At 43.6% G+C, this 18,560-nt stretch overlaps 1 protein-coding gene across 1 annotated transcript in view; it reads left to right on the top strand.

The window, feature by feature from the left end:
* The window catches only part of uggt1 (UDP-glucose glycoprotein glucosyltransferase 1), a 62,357-nt gene that overhangs the window by 6,106 nt on the left and 37,691 nt on the right, over positions 1-18,560 (top strand). The window contains exons 7-13 of the mRNA XM_056295335.1: positions 6,783-6,879; positions 7,066-7,144; positions 7,487-7,587; positions 11,602-11,701; positions 11,900-11,960; positions 16,917-17,008; positions 18,226-18,376. Of these exons, the coding sequence (XP_056151310.1) occupies positions 6,783-6,879; positions 7,066-7,144; positions 7,487-7,587; positions 11,602-11,701; positions 11,900-11,960; positions 16,917-17,008; positions 18,226-18,376 (681 nt within the window). The remainder of the gene's footprint in view (positions 1-6,782; positions 6,880-7,065; positions 7,145-7,486; positions 7,588-11,601; positions 11,702-11,899; positions 11,961-16,916; positions 17,009-18,225; positions 18,377-18,560) is intronic.

Raw genomic sequence — 18,560 nt, 5'->3', positions numbered from 1 at the left:
TCCTCACTAATCATCACCTCTCCTCTTAACCTAGCTTCCACTACTCTTTCCCATATCTTCATGCTGTGGCTGATGAACTTTATACCTCTGTAGGTACTACAGCTCTGCACATCACCCATATTCTTGAAAATCGGTACCAGTACACTTCTTCTCCACTCCTCAGACATCCTCTCACTTTTCAAGATTGTGTTAAACAATCTAGTTTAAAAATCCACTACCATATCTCCTAAATATCTCCATGCCTCCACAGATATGTCATTTGGACCAACTGCTTTTCCACTCATCATCCTCTTCATAGCTGTGCTCATTTCATCCTTGCTAATCCACCGCACTTGCTGATTCACTATCACCACGTCATCCAACCTTCTCTCTCTCATTTTCTTCATTCATGAGCCCCTCAAAGTACTCCTTCCACCTTATCAACACACTACTCGCTTGTCAACACATTTCCATCTCTATCCTTAAGGGCTATACAAATAAACTTGACTTGACCCTAATCTGCTGCACATCCTTCCCAGCTCGCTCCCTCTGTCTAGCCAATCGGTACAAGTTCTTTTCTCCTTCCTTAGTGTCCAACCTGTCATACACCTTGCCATATGCCTTTTCTTTTGCCTTCGCCACCTCACTCTTCGCTTTCCACCGCATTTCCTTGTACTCCTGTCTACTTCCTTCTTCTCCCTGACTATCCCACTTTTTCTTCTTTGCCAACCTCTTCCTCTGTATACTTCGGTGTACTTCCTCATTCCACCACCAAGTCTCCTTGTGTCCCTTCCTCTGTCCAGATGATGCATCAAGTACCTTCCTAGGTGTCCCCCTCACTATTTCTGCAGTGGTTGCCCAGCCATCCGGCAACTTTTCACTGCCACCCAGGACCTGTCGTAGCGCCTCCTTGAACTCAACACAAGTCTTTCTTTTTCAACTTTCACCATTTGATCCCTTGCTCTGCCCTCACACTCTTCTTTTTCTTTTTCATCTCCAAAGTCATCCTACAGACCATTATTCGATGCTGCCTAGCTACGTTCTCCCGTCACCACCTCGCAGTCTCCAGTCTCTTTCAGATTGCACCTCCTGTGTAAGATATAGTTCACCTGTGTGCACCTTCCTCCACAGTTATACGTCACCCTGTGTTATTTTGTCTTCTTGAAATATGTATTCACCACAGCCATTTCCATCCTTTCCGCAAAGTCCACCGTCTGTCCTTCCACATTCCTCTCCTTGACACCATACATACCCATCACCTCCTTTCCCTTCGACAACATGCCCATTGAAGTCCGCTCCTATCACCACTCTCTCCTCCTTGGCTACACTCACCACCAATACATCCAACTCACTGCAGACTTCCTTCTTTTCCATCTCACACCCAACTTTCGGGGCACACGCCCTGACAACATTCATCACCATACCTCCAGCTTCATACTCATCACTCTGTCTGATACTGTCTTCACCACCAATTTTTTATTTTTTTCTTGGATTTTCCCCCTTTTTTCCCCCCAATTGTATCTGGCCAATTACCCCACTCTTCCAAGCCATCCTGGTCGCTGCTCCACACCCTCTGCTGATCCAGGGAGGGTTGCAGACTACCACATGCCTCCCTCCAATACATTTGGAATTGCCAGCCGCTTTGTTTCACCTGACCGGAGTTTCACCGGGGGGGTGTAGCGCGTGCGAGGATCACGCTTTGCCCCCCAGTCCCCCCCCCCGACTGACCAGAGGAGGCGATAGTGTAGCAACCAGAACATATACCCGCAGCTGGCTTCCCATCTGCAGACATGGCCAATTGTGTCTATAGGGACACCTGGCCAAGCCGAAAGTAACATGGGGATTCGAACCAGCGTGTTGGTTGGTAGGCAACGGAATAAGCCGTTACGCTACCCGGACGCCCTCTCCAACACACTCTTGACATACTCTTCCTTCAGAATTACCCTTACCCCATTTCTCCTCCCATCTGCACCATGGTTGAAGAGTTTTAACTCACCTCCTATGCTCCTGGCCTTACTCCCCTTCCACCTGGTCTCGTGCACACACAGTATATCTACCTTTCTTCTCTTCATCATACAGGGCCAGCTCTCTCCCTTTACCAATGATAGTGCCAACATTCAAAGTTCCGACTATCAGCTCCACACTCCTACTCTTCCTCCTTACCCGCTGCCTCTGGACATGTCTTCCCCCTCCCCTTCTCCTTTGCCCAACAGTAGCATATGCCCTTTTCCACTACATGGTACTAGCTCAACCCGACTTGACTCGCTTCTGTGTCATTTTCCATTACCATAACAGTACCCCCTCAGTGTACCCGCTCCAGTTTTTTTGGAACCTCGACAAAGGCGATACCAGAAAAGTGGTAAGTTACCAAAATGCCCGTACTTTCCAGTAATGGAAAACTCAAAAAGGGCGAGTCAAGCCGGTACCATGAAGTGGAAAAGGGGCAATAGTTTTCACCAGCACCCTTCTGGCCAACAGTACCAGTGGCAGTCGTTGGTAACCCAGAACTCAACTGATCCGGTATGGAAATCTGATTTATGACCCGCATATTTGATTAGGCAAAGGTTTTACGCCAGATGCCCTTCCTGACGTAACCCTCCCCATTTATCCAGGCTTGGGACTGGCACTAAGAATGCACTGGCTTGTCCATCCCCAGTGGCTGGGTTATAGTTGCCAACATCTGCCATTTTAAAATGCTCTCAGTAGCTATTGTTCACTGCAACATGTAACATATCAACAGCCTCACCCTCAACATATTCTTCATATATTTTATAATTCCATTATAATTCTGTTATCCTCTTTCAAATGTTGTGTTCTGTAAATTGTGTAAACACATCATCCATTGGACATTGTCCATCTTGGGAGAGAGCTCCTTCCTCTGTTGCTCTCCCTGAGGTTTCTTCCTATTTTTTCTCCCTGTTAAAAGTTTTTATTTTTTTTAGGGAGTTGTTGCTTATCTGATGCGAGGGTCTAATGACGGGATGTTGTGTTGCTGTAAAGCCCCCTGAGGCAAATTTGTAATTTGTGATATTGGGCTATACAAATAAAATTGACTTGACTGCAATGAGGAGTTGCAAGCTAAGTGTCAGTCAACAACAAATTGAGCCTACCTATCTTACTAAACTGTTTACTTTTACTTCGTTAATCAACCCATGCTGATATTTTACTCGTTAGCCTAGTGTTAGCAAATTTTCTCAACCAATGTTTTCACAAGTACAGGAATAATCCTAAAAGTTAGTTTATAGTTTTGAACTATTTTCCTTAATACACATATCTGTCTTCTACGGTCGAAGAAGATAGATATGTGCATTACAGAGAAACAGTTAAGAGCTATAACCTATACTTGTGAAAATGTTTGTCAAAAACAATTGTTAACGCAAGGTTAACAAGTAAAAAATATTAACAAGCTTGTTCAAAAAAAGTGTATTTCGCTTCTTTTGAGAGGAGCAGGTAATGGTCCCAGTAGACTTCCACCAATTGAGCTACACTAGGCTAAATTCACAGGTCAGTGTACCTTCAAACTACACGCACAGATATAAAAAGGTATTCACAAGTTTGTGTAACTCTTGAAAATGTCATAGTAAAATCCCTGAGAACTGAACTGTCCCATTTAAAGATTTTTTTTTTAACCCCTACCTGAAATTCCATAGCTTATGAGTGATCTTTAAGACCCCTGTGTGTTTTTATGTGAATTTTAGCTTTTGAATATAGTAAATGTAAGTCAAATGTACAGTCAAATACCTGGATAACAAACCTAAAATTTGAGATACTTGCATGTGCTAAACAAAATATTTGACAGTATAATCACCTGCTAGTAGGTTATATAATTGGTATATGTATTATTCATTTTTTAGAAAAATAAAGTTTATAATAATAATATATATTTTTAAATAATTCATAAAGTGTTAAAGTTTTATTTGATAGTTCATTAAATTGTTTTACAGGTGTTTACAAGGTTTCTTATTCTCATAATTTCTTTGTTGATTAGGTTCCCCTTCAGTCGATTCACTAGGTACAACACATTCTATGGGATATAATGCCCTCTTGAGTCTGGCTGAAGACACCTCTATTCATACCTGAAAGGCAAATTATGCGTGGTGACGCATGGTGGCCTGGTCCCAGCCCCTAGGCTATATAGTATCATCACCAGCAGCACCCCTCAATTCTGTCATTCTTCACCTTGCAAAGAATTTTTTTTCTTAACTACTTTTTCTCCCAGTTGTACTTGGCCAATTACCCCACTCTTCCGAGCCGTCCCGGTCAGTGCTCCACCCCCTCTGCCAATCCGGGGAGGGCTGCAGACTACCACATGTCTCCTCTGATACATGTGGAGTCACCAGCTGCTTCTTTTCACCTGACAGTGAAGAGTTTCACCAGGGGGACGTAGTGCGTGGGAGGATCACGCTGTTTCCCCTCCCCCCTGAACAGGCACCCCGACCGACCAGAGGAGTTGCTAGTGCAGCAACCAGGACACATACCCACATCCGGCTTCCCACCCGCAGACACGGCCAATTGTGTCTGTAGAGACATCTGACCAAGCTGGGGGTAATACGGGGATTTGAACTGGCGATCCCCATGTTGGTAGGCAATGGAATAGACCACCACGCTACCCGGACGCCCACGAAGTCCATATCCAGTCCGTATTAGAAATAAACAGACAAATAAACCACAGGACTTCTTTATGGCTGGTTTGCCCACAAGAGGGCACCATGTCCCCTCAGGTAGCCGGCAAACTGCTTGCATCCAGGAATGGCGCGCACGCGTATGCGTAGTGTCGCCATAGATGGAACATACCATTACAGTGGGATAACGTTTGCCGTTTCATATGTGCTCTCCCCTTTTCTCATCAGTGGTACAAACCCATATGAGTGGACAAGCAGTGACAGTGCTAAGAGAGGAGATAAACTCTTTAATCAAGAAAGGAGCGGTTCAGATGGTTCCTCCTTTGGAAAGAGAAAAGTCGGTACAGCCGCTATTTTGTCATACCAAAGAAAGACGGAGGCTTACGCCCCATACTGGACCTACGGGTGTTAAACATCTGAAATGATTCAAGTTCAAAATACTGACACTACAGTAGTTAGTACACAGTAGGACAAGAGCAGTGGTTCACATCAGTCAATCTGACCAGTGCTTATTTTCACATAGTGGTTCATCCAAATCACAGACAATATCTGAGATTTGCATTCGAAGGGGTTGCCTACGAATATCTTGTTCTGCCTTTTGAGTTGTCACTAGCTGCACACACGTTCACCAAATGTGTCAAGGCAGTGTTAAACTCCCTGCGGAGTCGGGTAATACAAATATGCACGTATCTGGCCATAATATCACTGTCCAGGGAGCAGATGAAATTTCACACAAAAGGAGTGAGATCACATATGCAGATTTTGGGCTTTTCCATCAATCTGAAAAAGTTCGCTAACCCCAAGTCAGCAACTGTCCTTTATGGGGCTGGAAATGTGCTCGCTCACCTGTAGCGCATGCCTGTCTCAGCACAGGATAGTGGCATCTCTTGAGAAAGTTGCTGACTTCCTGCCAGCTTGGTTCCTCTTACTCTGATGGGGATAGTTGGTTCAGCTGGTTTGATGAGTTTCTCCATCTCCTCCAAACTGTCCTCCCTTCTTGGGTCACTGTGACCCCCACAGTAATTTAGTTCGCTTGGGAGAATGTGTAAAAAATGCAGACAGTCCTCCAGAGTCACAAAAAACATGAAGTAGATCGGCGACAAGATCGTCAGTAATTGTGAATGCGGCGGCCATTGACTCTCCAGTCAGTACGTAGCTTCGTTTGCTCACAACCTGCCAAGGCTCAAGCTCAAAGCTGATGATGACACTGGGGGCTAGCACCGATACATCGCAGGGCCCCTGGGGCATTCTGTCACTACACGTAAAAATTTGACTGGCTGATGATACGGTGACTCAAAAGTTGTAATCAATTTGCAGCTTTGGGCTTCAAGGAAAGGCTAGCAATAGCACTAGTGCTGGTCAAAGGAGCAGTGATACGTTTAGATGACATTCTGATATAGGAAAGCCTTGCTCAGCCTCACAAGAAAACAAGTAATTTGAATTGAGACACATTTCAGGCACACTTCAGTTTAGCTATGAAATACAAATGATTATGATTTTAATTTTGACAGGGCCAGCAGAGAAGGGCCTGATGGCCCTGACAGCCCACCACTGCTCTTGAGTGTGTAATCTTTGGCAGTAGAAAGGTTATAAGACTTAATACTTTTTACTTCAAAACAGGGCAGTTAGGGGGCAGTTAGTGTTTGCAGCAGTTCACAAGCAACAGCTGGTCCTCCATACTTCAAAGCTGTTAAACTGGCCAGCTTGCAAATGTTTTTGTTGTTACTCTACAAGTAAGAAGAATTCTATAGCACAGTGATGGAGAGGAAAACCCAAGGGCACATTAGTGCAGCCATCACACAATTATAGAAACTGCTCTTGAAGTGCATTGAATTCAGAGGCTATGAGCAAATCTCCCCAAAGAATAAATAAAGTACCCGTCTTTTTATTTTCTAAGACAAACGATGACTCCTGCTTGCCTAGTTTTATACAGATTTTATTCTACTTGCTTTCACTACAGCCAACATAAAATGTTTCAGTCAGTTCCGCTCCTGTCTGTCTTAATTGCTTCTTTGGTGTGTTTGCATATGTACTATCTATATACAATCTGCGTCCTCAAGGGGCATGTTAATGAAAGATGAAGAGGGCTTTGAGGCACTCATTAAACACAAAACTTGTCCCTATGATCTGTTCCCAAAGTATTCTTTATCTCCTGTCTCCTCTGATCCATTTTTCCCCCAGAATCCCAGTAGTAAGAAGGTTTATCTCTCTGGATATGGAGTGGAACTAGCCATCAAAAACCAAGAGTACAAAGCAAAAGATGACACACAAGTCCAAGGTATCTATATATAGTATATATAGTATATAGTATATATAGTATATATAGTATATAGTGTGTGTATATATATACTATATATACACACATACATATGTACACACATGCACGCATGCAAAAACACTCTTAAGATCCTGTAGTCCAACAGGACCCTTGATGTGAAAGTGTGTGAACTGGTTATGGTTTTAGGAGAAGAAGTGAACGCCACGGTTATAGGAGAGAATGATCCAGTGGATGAGGTCCAAGGATTCCTTTTTGGCAAACTGAAGTGAGTAACTCAGTTGTCAACCCTTGATAAATATTCAGGGCCTGGATTATCTCCAATTTACTGCATCATTCTGCGACTGCCAAACCTCACTTGTCCTCTCTATCTTCTTCTCTTTTTGTTCTCTCTGAACCTCTGCCCTGATCATCTCCCTGAGGGAAAACAGTGTTGAAAATAAAAGAGTCAATTGCCACTTGACAAATGCCTCTCACTCACTCTTGCCCTTGCTTTTTGTTTGTCTCTCTCTGTTTCTCTCATGCGCTTGCCTTATATCTTATGTCTTGTGTCTTGTCTCTTTGCCCTTCTCTGTTTCTCCCATCTTCATGTCTGTATGAATCTTACCAGGACTCTGTACCCAGAACTGAAGGAGCAACTGAAGGAGCTGAGAAAACATCTGGTGGAGAGCACCAATGAAATGGCACCTCTGAAAGTCTGGCAGATGCAAGGTGGGTCTTCCACCCTCTCCCCTGTTTTTTCTCCCCTCCTCCCTTCATCATTGCATTTGGTGTTTATTTTATAACTTATTTGGTCAAGTGCCAAATTCTGGTGGATCAGTCCGACACCATGAGCAATAGTAAACCTTTGCTATCAAGTACTGCAGTTTGCAGCACCTAATAAATTCCCTCTTCTACATAATGTCTTTAATTTATTAAATGTAACGTAAATCTTTGTGGCAGAGTGAGGTGCAGTCGCACTTGCCTCAAGACAGTGAAACTATCTTGAGACAGGTTAAAATCACTCTAGCATCCCCACAAAGACGCACCAGAGACCGCACAGGAGTGCAGATCTGCGTAGCTCTCTCCCCACCAGACAGACTCTGTAGTTCATCTGCAGAGTCTCTACCCCCAAACAAGACTGTTTGGTGGGGATATAGCTACACAGAGCCGCATCTCCACGGTTCTGCTCTCTCCTAGTCTCAGGTGTTTCTTTGTGGAGGTGCAGCCACAATTTTAACCCATCTCAAGTCAATTAGGCAGACTCAGGAGCGTATGTACTTTTTGGCAGTTTTTTGATAGGACCGTGAAGGAAAGTGGAGTGTGACAGGAACAGTCAATGGGTAAGGAGAGTGGAGAACATATAACAAAAGCGCTTGGATGATGCAACAACATGCTATCTCAATGCTGAGTTTCATGTTTTGAGCCCAGTTAAGTGCTGTCTCTGTCTCAGCTAAGTGTCCCAGCGAGCACAATTGGCAGTTCGTAGGTGGGGAGCTGATGGTATGCCGGCAGCCATACCAACATCTACCCTGGTTCTGCCAAATGACTGAAGCTAAGCAGGTATGGGCTTGGCTAGTACTTGGATGGGATACCTCCTGGGAAAACTGAGTTGCTGCCACAAGTGGTGTTGGTGGGCCAGTAGGGGGCAGTCTCCCCTCTGGTCTTAATACAAATTTAAAAAAAAAAAATATCAAATCCCAATGCCCCAGTGCAGTGATGGGGACAATGTGCTGTAGGAGATGCCGTCCTTTGGATGAGACGTTAAACCGAGGTCCTGACTCACTGTGGTCATTAAAGATTCCATGGCACCTATCGCAAAGAGTAGGGAGTTCACCGGTGTCCTGGCAAAATTCCCAACCTGGCTCTCTCCATCTGGCCATCTAATCATCCCGCCATGTAACTGGCTCAATGATTCCTCCCTCTCCACCGCAAGCTGATTTGTGGTGAGCGTTCTGACGCAAAATGGCTGCCATGCATCACCCAGGTGGGTGCCACACATTGGTGGTGGTTGAAGTGAGTTACCCCCTTCAATGTGAAGTGCTTTGGAAGACTAGAAAAGTGCTATATAAATGTAATGATTATTATTATTATTATTATTATTATATAATGGTAATATGTCCCAGTTAGTGACTCAGTCAGATGATGGGGCATCTATCTGCACAGCTACTGGTTGATTAGCAGGAAGTGCTGTTGGCCACTACACGTTACATTTCCTGTAGCTGGCAGGTTGAAAGAAGCAGACGGCTGGCTCCGCTGTATATGGATGGATGCACATGTGAGTTAAGGCCTTACCCAGCCACTAGAGTAGGGGGTTGTCCAGTCTTGGGGCCTGAGGAGAACGAGGAATTGCGTAGTCCAAATTGGGATGAAAATGGTAGAAAATCCCCCCTCAACAGTAGAAGCAATAGTTTAGTACAATAATACAGTTAGGTCTGACAGTATACGCAGTGCATTCTTACTAGTTGAGCTAGTTGGACAATCCTACATGCAAATGTTTAGTTCACTGTCCTGAATGATAGTTTTGTGATGAAAGTGTCTCATCAGTAAGTCAGAGTTGGGAATAAAACTTTGTGTTGCAGGACTGTAACTAAGCCCAATCAGCTTCACTTTAGAACAAGAGATAATCCCTGCAGAGCTTTCTGCACATTATTTATAGCAATATACAGTACCAGTCAAAAGCTTGGAACTACCTACTTATAGTAGGGATTTTCTTTATTTTTACTAAATTTCACTTAGGTACTACATGAAACAACTTGTTGGGGTGGGAAGCATTTAGAAAAGTATATTTTTTGTATTTAAAATTGTTTTTTAAAAAAATTGAGAAATAGGCATTGACTTCAAGGTTTTGAAAAGCATACATTCAATCAGGTGTGTCTAAACTTTTGACTGGTGCTGTATATATGCCCAGCGACCAGGAAAATATAAACTCTACCCCTGCAGAAGAATCAGGCCCTCCCTTACAATTCTTTCAATTTGCATATGTCACTTCATAAAGGGATGCACGAAATGCATCTCCATTTCCATGCTTGCATTGCATGTGAATGGATTATGGAGAAGGGCTTAAAGCCTGATCTAACAAGACTTTGAAAAAAGAATTATCATGGGTGCCAAGCAGGTGGGTTTGAGCATCACCAGGGTCGTACAATAGCTGGGCTTTTCAAAGGTGGCAATCTCGAATGTGTAAAATGAATGGACCAGAACACAAGACAACTTTTCTAACCATTTGCCATTTAGAAGGTGGCCCTTGGCAGATGAACATGGGAGACATTGGGGGGCTTTGGGCAATAACAAATAATTGCCAGTCCAAAGTACAGCAGTTAACATATAATTGCGGGGTACAGCGAACAATTTCAGAACACAATTCGTTTCACTTTTGCCTATATGGCATAAAACAGCAGTCGACCACATTGGGTACCTCTCTTGTACATGGTAAACCACCAAAGTTGTTTGTAGTGGCTAAGAAACATCAGCACTGGACTGTCAATGACTTGAAAAAGGTGGTCTGGTCTGATGAGTTCTGGTTCCAACTGCACCACCACGATGGTAGACTCGGGGTGTAGCGTAAACAACATGAGGCAATAGACCCATTATGTATGGTTACAGCTGCACAGGCCGATGGGGGAGGTATAATAGCTAGGGGGCATTCAGCTGGCAAACACTGGGTCGATTAATACCTGTAGCTTGATGCCTTGATGTCAGAATGTACTTTAAAAATCGAAGTAGACCAGGTTTTCCCATTCGTGGCCATCATCCATCATGTACCCCCAAGGGGATGGGTAATTTCAAGATAATGTTTCATGTCATAGTGCAAGAATTGTCCGGGAAGGGGTTTGAGAAACATTCAGGGGAAATTACCTTAATGAACTGGCCACCACAATCTCCTGCTATCAATCCCATTGTTCACCTGAACTCAAACACAGTATGTGAAGAAGGGCTCATCCATCCATCAATATTGGGCAGTTGCATGAAGCACTGATGTCTTGCATGTTCAGCTGTGACACTGGGACGCCACATGACCCTTGTCGAGTCACTGCCATGACGTGTAGCAGCTGTTATCAGGTTCAGAGGTGGTCCAACACAGGTTTCCATTTTTCTGAGTTGTGTGTGTGTGTGTGTGTGTGTGTGTGTGTGTGTGTGTGTGTGTGTGTGTGTGTGTGTGTGTGTGTGTAAAATGTAAGGAGGGGAGAAGATTGGTGCAGAAATTTCACAGTCAGTCTGGCTCCACTGTTGAACTGTAATGTGGGCCAATACCTTTATTTTCTTCCCCACTGGGTGTCATTAGCTTTGCGTGTTTACAAGGAGAGAGACCTCCAGGGGCTAATAATCAGATTGGGTACAATGCCATTATGGAACCACTCATAATAAATAAATACTCTTCACTAGTCCATCAACTGCACTCTTTCTCTCCATGTGTATAAAAGATGCTTATCGTCTCACCAGGATCGTTTAACTCTAGACCTTAATCGGTGCCAGGAGAGCATTTTTCATTTTAGGTTTTTAAGCTTTATGGGACAATTTTAGTGAATATTTGGAGCATGAATTGTTTTTGAGTAGTATCCACGCCACAGAATACATCTAAATTTCATCACTGGTCTCATTTTGTCATAACCCTCTCTCATTCTCTTTATGTTTCCCTGCTTACCTAGTTCTTTATGCCACTCATAATATCTCTACCCCTCTCTCTCTCCTTTGCTTTCAGTCTTGTTCTCGCTCACGACTATTCTCTTACTCTCTCAACCTCAGATTTAAGTTTCCAGACAGCAGCTCGTATCCTAGCTGCTCCTTCTGTTGATGCACTCATCGTCATGAGGGACCTCAGTCAAAACTTCCCAACTAAAGCTAGGTACACTCTCTCTCTCTCTCTCTCTCTCTCTCTCTCTCTCTCTCTCTCTCTCTCTCTCTCTCTCTCTCTCTCTCTAGCTCTCTCTTTCGTCTCTTTTTCTTTCCATCGCTGAGGATACATAATGTCTTGGTTTGCACAAGTGCTGAATATAGAACATGCTGCACTCTAATAGTTGGGTCTGCTTTCTGTTCTCTTAAGATCCATCACTAAAACAGTGGTCAACTCCGAGATCCGCAGGGAAATAGGGGAGAACCAGAAGGTAAGACTCAGTCCAGCTGACCCTCCATCCATTCATCCAATCATATATATGTGTGTGTGTGTTTGTGTGTGTGTGTATGTATGACAGCTGATGGTTGCTTATGGCTTGAAACAGGCTTGTACTGTCCATAAAAGAATTTACTTGAATCACTGGGTTATTTTGCTCCTTATTTGTTGAGCACTTTCCCTACCGTTGAATGTTTCATTTAACGAAGTTGTGTGTGTGTGTATGTGTGTGTGTGTGTGTGTGTGTGTGTGTGTGTGTGTGTGTGTGTGTGTGTGTGTGTGTGAAATCTCCATCTCACCCTTTTTCGGGTGGTGTATGTCTTCCTCAAGCTTGGGTCCTCAGCTTGAGCACAGTTTGAGAGTTCTGTGCAGTGTGTTATCTGTCCCTAGGACTGCACTGTTCTGGACATAGACCCTCAGATGTTGTTCCTGGAATCTGCTGGAGCCACTCTCACAGTCTGGGTGTCCCTAGTGCTCCTCTTACCACTGGGACTACTGTGGATTTCACCTTCCACATCGATCTAGTTCTTCCTTCAGCCCTTGGTATTTCTCTAGCTTCTCATGCTCTTTCTTCCTGATCTTGCTGTCACCCTGGATTGCTACAGTGATTGCTATTGCTGTCTTCTGTTCCTTGTTTACCACCACAATGTCTGGTTGGTTAGCCAGTACCTGCTTGTCAGTCTGGAACTTGAAGTCACAAAGGAACTTAGCTCTGCCATTCTCCACCACCTTTGGCGGTGTCTCCCATTTGGACTTGGGGACTTCCTGTCTGTATTCAGTACAGATGTTCCTGTATACTATCCCAGCCACTTGGTTATGCCTTTCAATGTATGCTTTCCCAGCTAGCATTGTATACCCTGCTACTAAGTGCTGGACTGTCTCGGGGGTGTCTTTGCACAGCCTGCATCTTGGGTCTTGTCTGGTGTGGTAGAGCCCTGCCTCAACCGATCTGATGCTAAGTGCCTGTTCTTGTGTTGCTATGATCAGAGCCTCAGGGCTGTCTTACAGTCCAGCCTTTTCTAGCCACTGGTAGGACTTCTCGATATCAGCCACATCTTTTATCTGTCAATGGTATATCCCATGGAGGGACTTAGTCTTCCATTATACCTCCTCGTCTTCTTCCTCCCCATACTCTGTCTTCTGCTGCCTGAGGTACTCACTCCACAGTTTGTCCTGGGGTTCCTCTTTCTGATGTACTCGTGGATGTTCCTTGTTTCATCCTGGATAGTGCTCTGACACTCACTAACCCTTGGCCCCCATCTTTTAACTTATTGTACAGTCTCAGGCTGCTGGACTTTGGGTGGAACCCTCTGTGCATTGTGAGGAGTTTCCATGCCCTGATATCTGTGGCCTTTACCTCCTCCTTTAGCCAGCTTATTATTCCAGCTTGCTTGGATCTTATTCTTCCCATTCAGCTGGCTGCTCAGGACCTGCCTCACTCTCTGGAGGTATTTGGCTGTAGCTGACCTCCTTGCTGCCTCCTAGTGGTTTCCATTTGCCTGTAGAATACCCAGGTACTTGTAACTGTCCTGTATGTCTGTTACCCTGCCATCTAGTAATTCAGTCCATTTGGTCCTCACCACCTTTCCTCTTTTTGCCACCATTTGACCGCACTTGTCCAATCCAAATGACATTCCGATGTCGTCGCTGTAGATCCTGGTGAGGTGGATCAGCGAGTCAATCTCTCGCTCGTTCCTAGCATACAGCTTGATATTTATCCATGTATAGGAGGTGGCTTATGGTTACTCCACTTCTGAACCTGCATCCATATCCACTCTTTGTGATGATCTGACTGAGAGGGTTCAGGCCTTTGCAGAACAGCAGCGAGGATAGTGCATCGGCATGTGCCTCGGTATGTGCCACATTTGATGGTTACCTGTGTGACTGTCGTTTAGTTGGCCTCTTATTGTTTCCACCTCTGCATTGAGTTCTTGATGAAGGCCGTATTAGTGTCCTGTTAGCTTTGTATAGTGCCAAGCACTCCTGTAAACATGTGTGGGGCATTGAATCGTAGGCTTTCTTGTAGTCAATCCAGGCTGTGCTCAGGTTGGTGTGTTTGGTCTTAGATTCTTGGGTGACTGCTCTATCAACCAAGAGCCGATGCTTTGACTCTGGCTTTGTTCCCAATTCCTTTCTGAGTTTCACTCATGTTTTGACTCATGTGCCCTTTCAACTTAGCTACTATGATGCCTGACAGGCTCTTCCATGTTGTGGAGAGGTCGGCTGGTAGTTGGAAGGTGTTGTATCATTGTGGATATATATATATGTATGTATATGTGTGTGTGTGTGTGTGTGTGCGTGTGTATGTATGTATGTATACACACACACACATATATGGTTCCCCCCAGACATTTATAAGTGAAGCATCTCCCCTTGTCTGAAATCCTGAGCGTCTTTTTTCCACATCAGTGGGGAAAAAAATCCAATTAAACCAAAGGCGAAAAATTGTAGAAAATTGCTTTAGTTTTCACTGCAAAGGTATTTTTAACATGCTTTTGGCTATTGATTAGTCCTAGTTATTTGATCTGAACAAGTTGATGCAATAGGGGTCTGTCAGGCTCAGCTCAACAAACAACATTGACATTGATTGATTGGTTAGACTTCACGATGGGTTCGTGCCAGTTTTCCTCGAAAAAGAAAGTCGTAATATTGAGGAAAAAGCAGAAAACTATATTAAGTATTTTCCAGTTGGGAAATTATAGAGATAAGGGGTCACAATCAGTTACAATCAATTAGATTTGTGAACAAAAAACAAGTGAAAAACAGGTCGACACTAGTTGTGCTCCTCTTCCCATAGTAAATATGTAGTGTAAAAACTTCTTTATACCTTGCAAATTGCAATGCATGTTATTTAACAAATTGGTATCGTGTAATTGTGTTTGACCTCATTAGATAAGTTTTAGGCAATACTGCCTACTACGCCACCTTGCCACAATGCAGTCAGACACACCCTGCCTCCAAGGCATCCCCCTGGCCTCCCACCTAACTACTTTTCTGATGGAAACCCTGTGTGTGTGTGTGTTTACATATATATTTCTGTATGTACTATATACAGCCACCCTTTTTTCATCTTGTCATCCATCTATCCATCCACCCTTCCATCCATTCACTCTCTGCATTCCTTTCCATCTATCCTTTCCATCCATCCATCAGTCTTTTCCCCCTCAAAAGTCATCAAAAAGAGAAAGCCCGCTCTCACAAATGCAGAAGAGAGTCTGGTTTATTAGACAGATGTTTCATGCATCAAGCCTTCGTCAATACCACTGAACAGAAGCAGGAACAGCCCTACCTCTAATGAGTGTAATTATGTTTAGCCACTTGGAAAAATGAAAACAAGGTAGCAGTTTCAATGTCCTTTGATATGAAATAATGAAGTGGTAAACCAAACCAATACCAAGCACATAATATTTGATAAGATGTTTGCAATTACAAGCACACTTAGATACAAGACAAAAGAAATAAGTGCACCTGCTTTACTCCTAGTTCCCTGTAACAGTTTTCCTGAATGAAATCAACAAACTATCGTCAATTTATAGCCTCCTGACTCTCAAGGACACCCCCCCCCCAGAAAAAGCAGCTTGAGTTCTCCATCCCTCTAAACTAGTCTCTCTTCATTACTCAGTCTCTTGTTTTTTATTGAGCATCCATGCATTTTTCAGAGTTGCTGACTGTGTCGCTTAATGACCGCTGACAATCTAGAATTAGCATGCAGCTGTTTACAAATATAATCCAATGAAGGAGAGGAATGGAAGGCAGATAGCTTAATCATACAGAACCACTACAACCCTTTAGTCTGCTAAGCAGTGCTCGGAATTGGCTAAAGATGAGTGACCCACTTGTTTTTGGTTTTTTTTGTTTTTTTTTGTTTTTTTTACTGCCGTTTTAATTTTAATTGTCACCTTTATCATGTGATGAATTGTCCACAACGTCTTGGTTTGAAAACAAGCCTGTTAACCTTAATATGTTTGTCTTTGCCCTGCTAATGGAATGAGCAATTACTTTTTGTGTTGACATGTTCCCTCTCTCCACTCTGTCTCGTTCTCTCTCTTGTTCTCTCTCTTTCTCTCACTCTCTTGATCTGAGCAAGTCATTCATGTGTTATCTTTGCTTACAGACAGTGGGGAAGCAGCAAACATAATTACAGAATTGTTGATTCATTCGGCAGGCTCAGTCAGTCCTGCAGCAAGAAGTGATTATTGATTGACGTTATTTAGACAGGGACAGACGTGTGCACACACACAAACACGCATGCAAGCGTTTGCATCTGTATATACTACACTCGCACTAAAATTTTCTCTTTTGTTCACACAATATTTATATTACTCATGTCTTGCTGTAATTGCAGTGTATGGAGTATGATTAATCTGATGTCTTTGTCTTCCTGTAATTGACTCTGCCAAATGACTTTCAGTTTTCCCTCTCTTTTACCCATAGACACACACATGCTGGCACAAACATGGACAAATGCGCGCACACACACACACACACTTTTGCAAGAACACCAACACACACAAATCCTCTAGCAAACACGCACACATTCACGCTGACATACATAGGCTCTCTCTCTCTCTGTCTTTCTCTACACACACACACACACACACACACACACACACACACACACACACACACACACACACACACACACACACACACACACACACACACACCTTTCCCCAAATAATGAGATTTGTTTGGTGTGGGGGTTTTATTGCTGTAAAGGGACTCACTTAAACCATAGCTGCCAGGGCGTGTTTGGGTCTGTAGACTCCAGTCATTATTGTTCTGCATTGGAAGCTGCCTCTAGTATAATGATATAATTCACTACAGGGTGACAGCCTTTGATGTTGTGTACACAGCAACGTTCCCCCCCCCCCGGAAGTTGGGGGGGGGGTCTAGGGATTGTCGTGAATGAGGCATTAAAATGTATTTACTTGTCACTTCCTGTCTGCAGTTCTTCAAAGGAACCCTCGGGTTACAGCCAGGGGATTCGGCTCTGTTCGTCAACGGACTGCACATAGATCTGGATACACAGGACATCTTCAGGTACACACGCATGCCTATGCTCACATTGTCTCTTTAGACTGACATACTGTAGATACTGTTTGCAAATGTGTGTACGAAAAGCCAGTCAAAAACACACCGCACAGAATATATATACATATGCAGATGCCTGTATACACACACACACACACACACACACGCATAGGCAGACACACCACACGGGGGCATGATCATATACATAGTATATTAGCAGTAAGTCACGTTTGCACTACATCTTTGTGTCGTGGTGATGAATATGTACAAACCCACACATGTACATTAACAGCCAATAATGTAACATTTACGTTCAGACAGTGGTTGATTCTCTCTTACAGTCTGTTTCTGGCACACTCAAACACTCCCACATGCACAATTACAGCTTTTAATCAAACATTTACATTTGCCCACAAGCGGCTGTTTTCTTTCTCACGCACTCTGGTACACACATCCACACTCGCATGTACACACATACACATGTAACCCCCACACATCCACATCTTATAATCAATTCAATTCAATTCAATTTTATTGTCATTAAAACAATGTGCAGGCACATGTTAAAAATGAAATGAGGGCTGTGGCTTCACCAAACATTGCAAGACAGACACAGACAAACACAGCAAACACAGTATAAGATATACACACATGAAGACCAAAAGCTAAAAATAAGTTAAAAAATTTACAATCAAACATTTACAATCAAACATACTTTGGTGCTTCTAGCTCACCCTGACTCACACAAACACTCTCGCTCTCCCTTTGCTCTGTCTCTCTTTCACTCGCTCTGTCTGTCTGTCTGTCTGTCTGTCTGTCTGTCTGTCTGTCTGTCTCTCTCTCCCTCTCCCTCTCTCTCTCTCTCTTTCGCTCTGTCTCTCTCTCTTTCACTTGCCCTGTCTTTCTCTTTCTCTCTGTCTCGCTCACTGACTCACTGACTCACTGACTCACTCACTCACTCACTCACTCACTCACTCACTCACTCACTCACTCACTCACTCACACACACACTTTTAATGCCTATATGTTATTCATTTACATTTAGGCCTATGTTGATGCATACATTCTGGCTCTCTCAGATCCGCACAAAAAACACACACATACTTTCTTAACAGATCCCATAATCAAACATTTGCACTCAGTATGTCGCCACTATCGCTCTCAAACTCAGAAATATATGCAGAGACACAGACTCACAAACATACTTTCCTCCTTCACCACCCCAGTGTATTTGAAGTGCTGCGCGGCGAGGCCAGGGTGATGGAAGGCCTGCGCTCCCTCCTAATTGAGACTCCCTACATACACGACATCCTGAAGCTCAATGTCCAGCCATCCGACTCAGACTACGCCGTTGACATCCGCAACCCAGCAATCAATGTGAGAAGAGACAAATTTGACAGCACTCGCGTGCATAAAAAAAAAATCACCCTTCCCGAACGACAGTCTCCTCCTCCTGTTTCTCATTCTTTTTCCTTTTCTTATACAAAAAAGCCGCAAAAAACAAATCACTGCTGTTAGAACCCTCACTTATTAAGTGTTTTTTTTTCTCTTTTCTTGAATC

Source organism: Lampris incognitus, chromosome 16 (assembly GCF_029633865.1).
Source record: "Lampris incognitus isolate fLamInc1 chromosome 16, fLamInc1.hap2, whole genome shotgun sequence".
NCBI classification, from domain to species: Eukaryota; Metazoa; Chordata; class Actinopteri; order Lampriformes; family Lampridae; genus Lampris; species Lampris incognitus.
The sequence above is the reverse complement of the archived record's forward strand: the minus strand, read 5'-3'. Positions and strand labels throughout refer to the sequence as shown.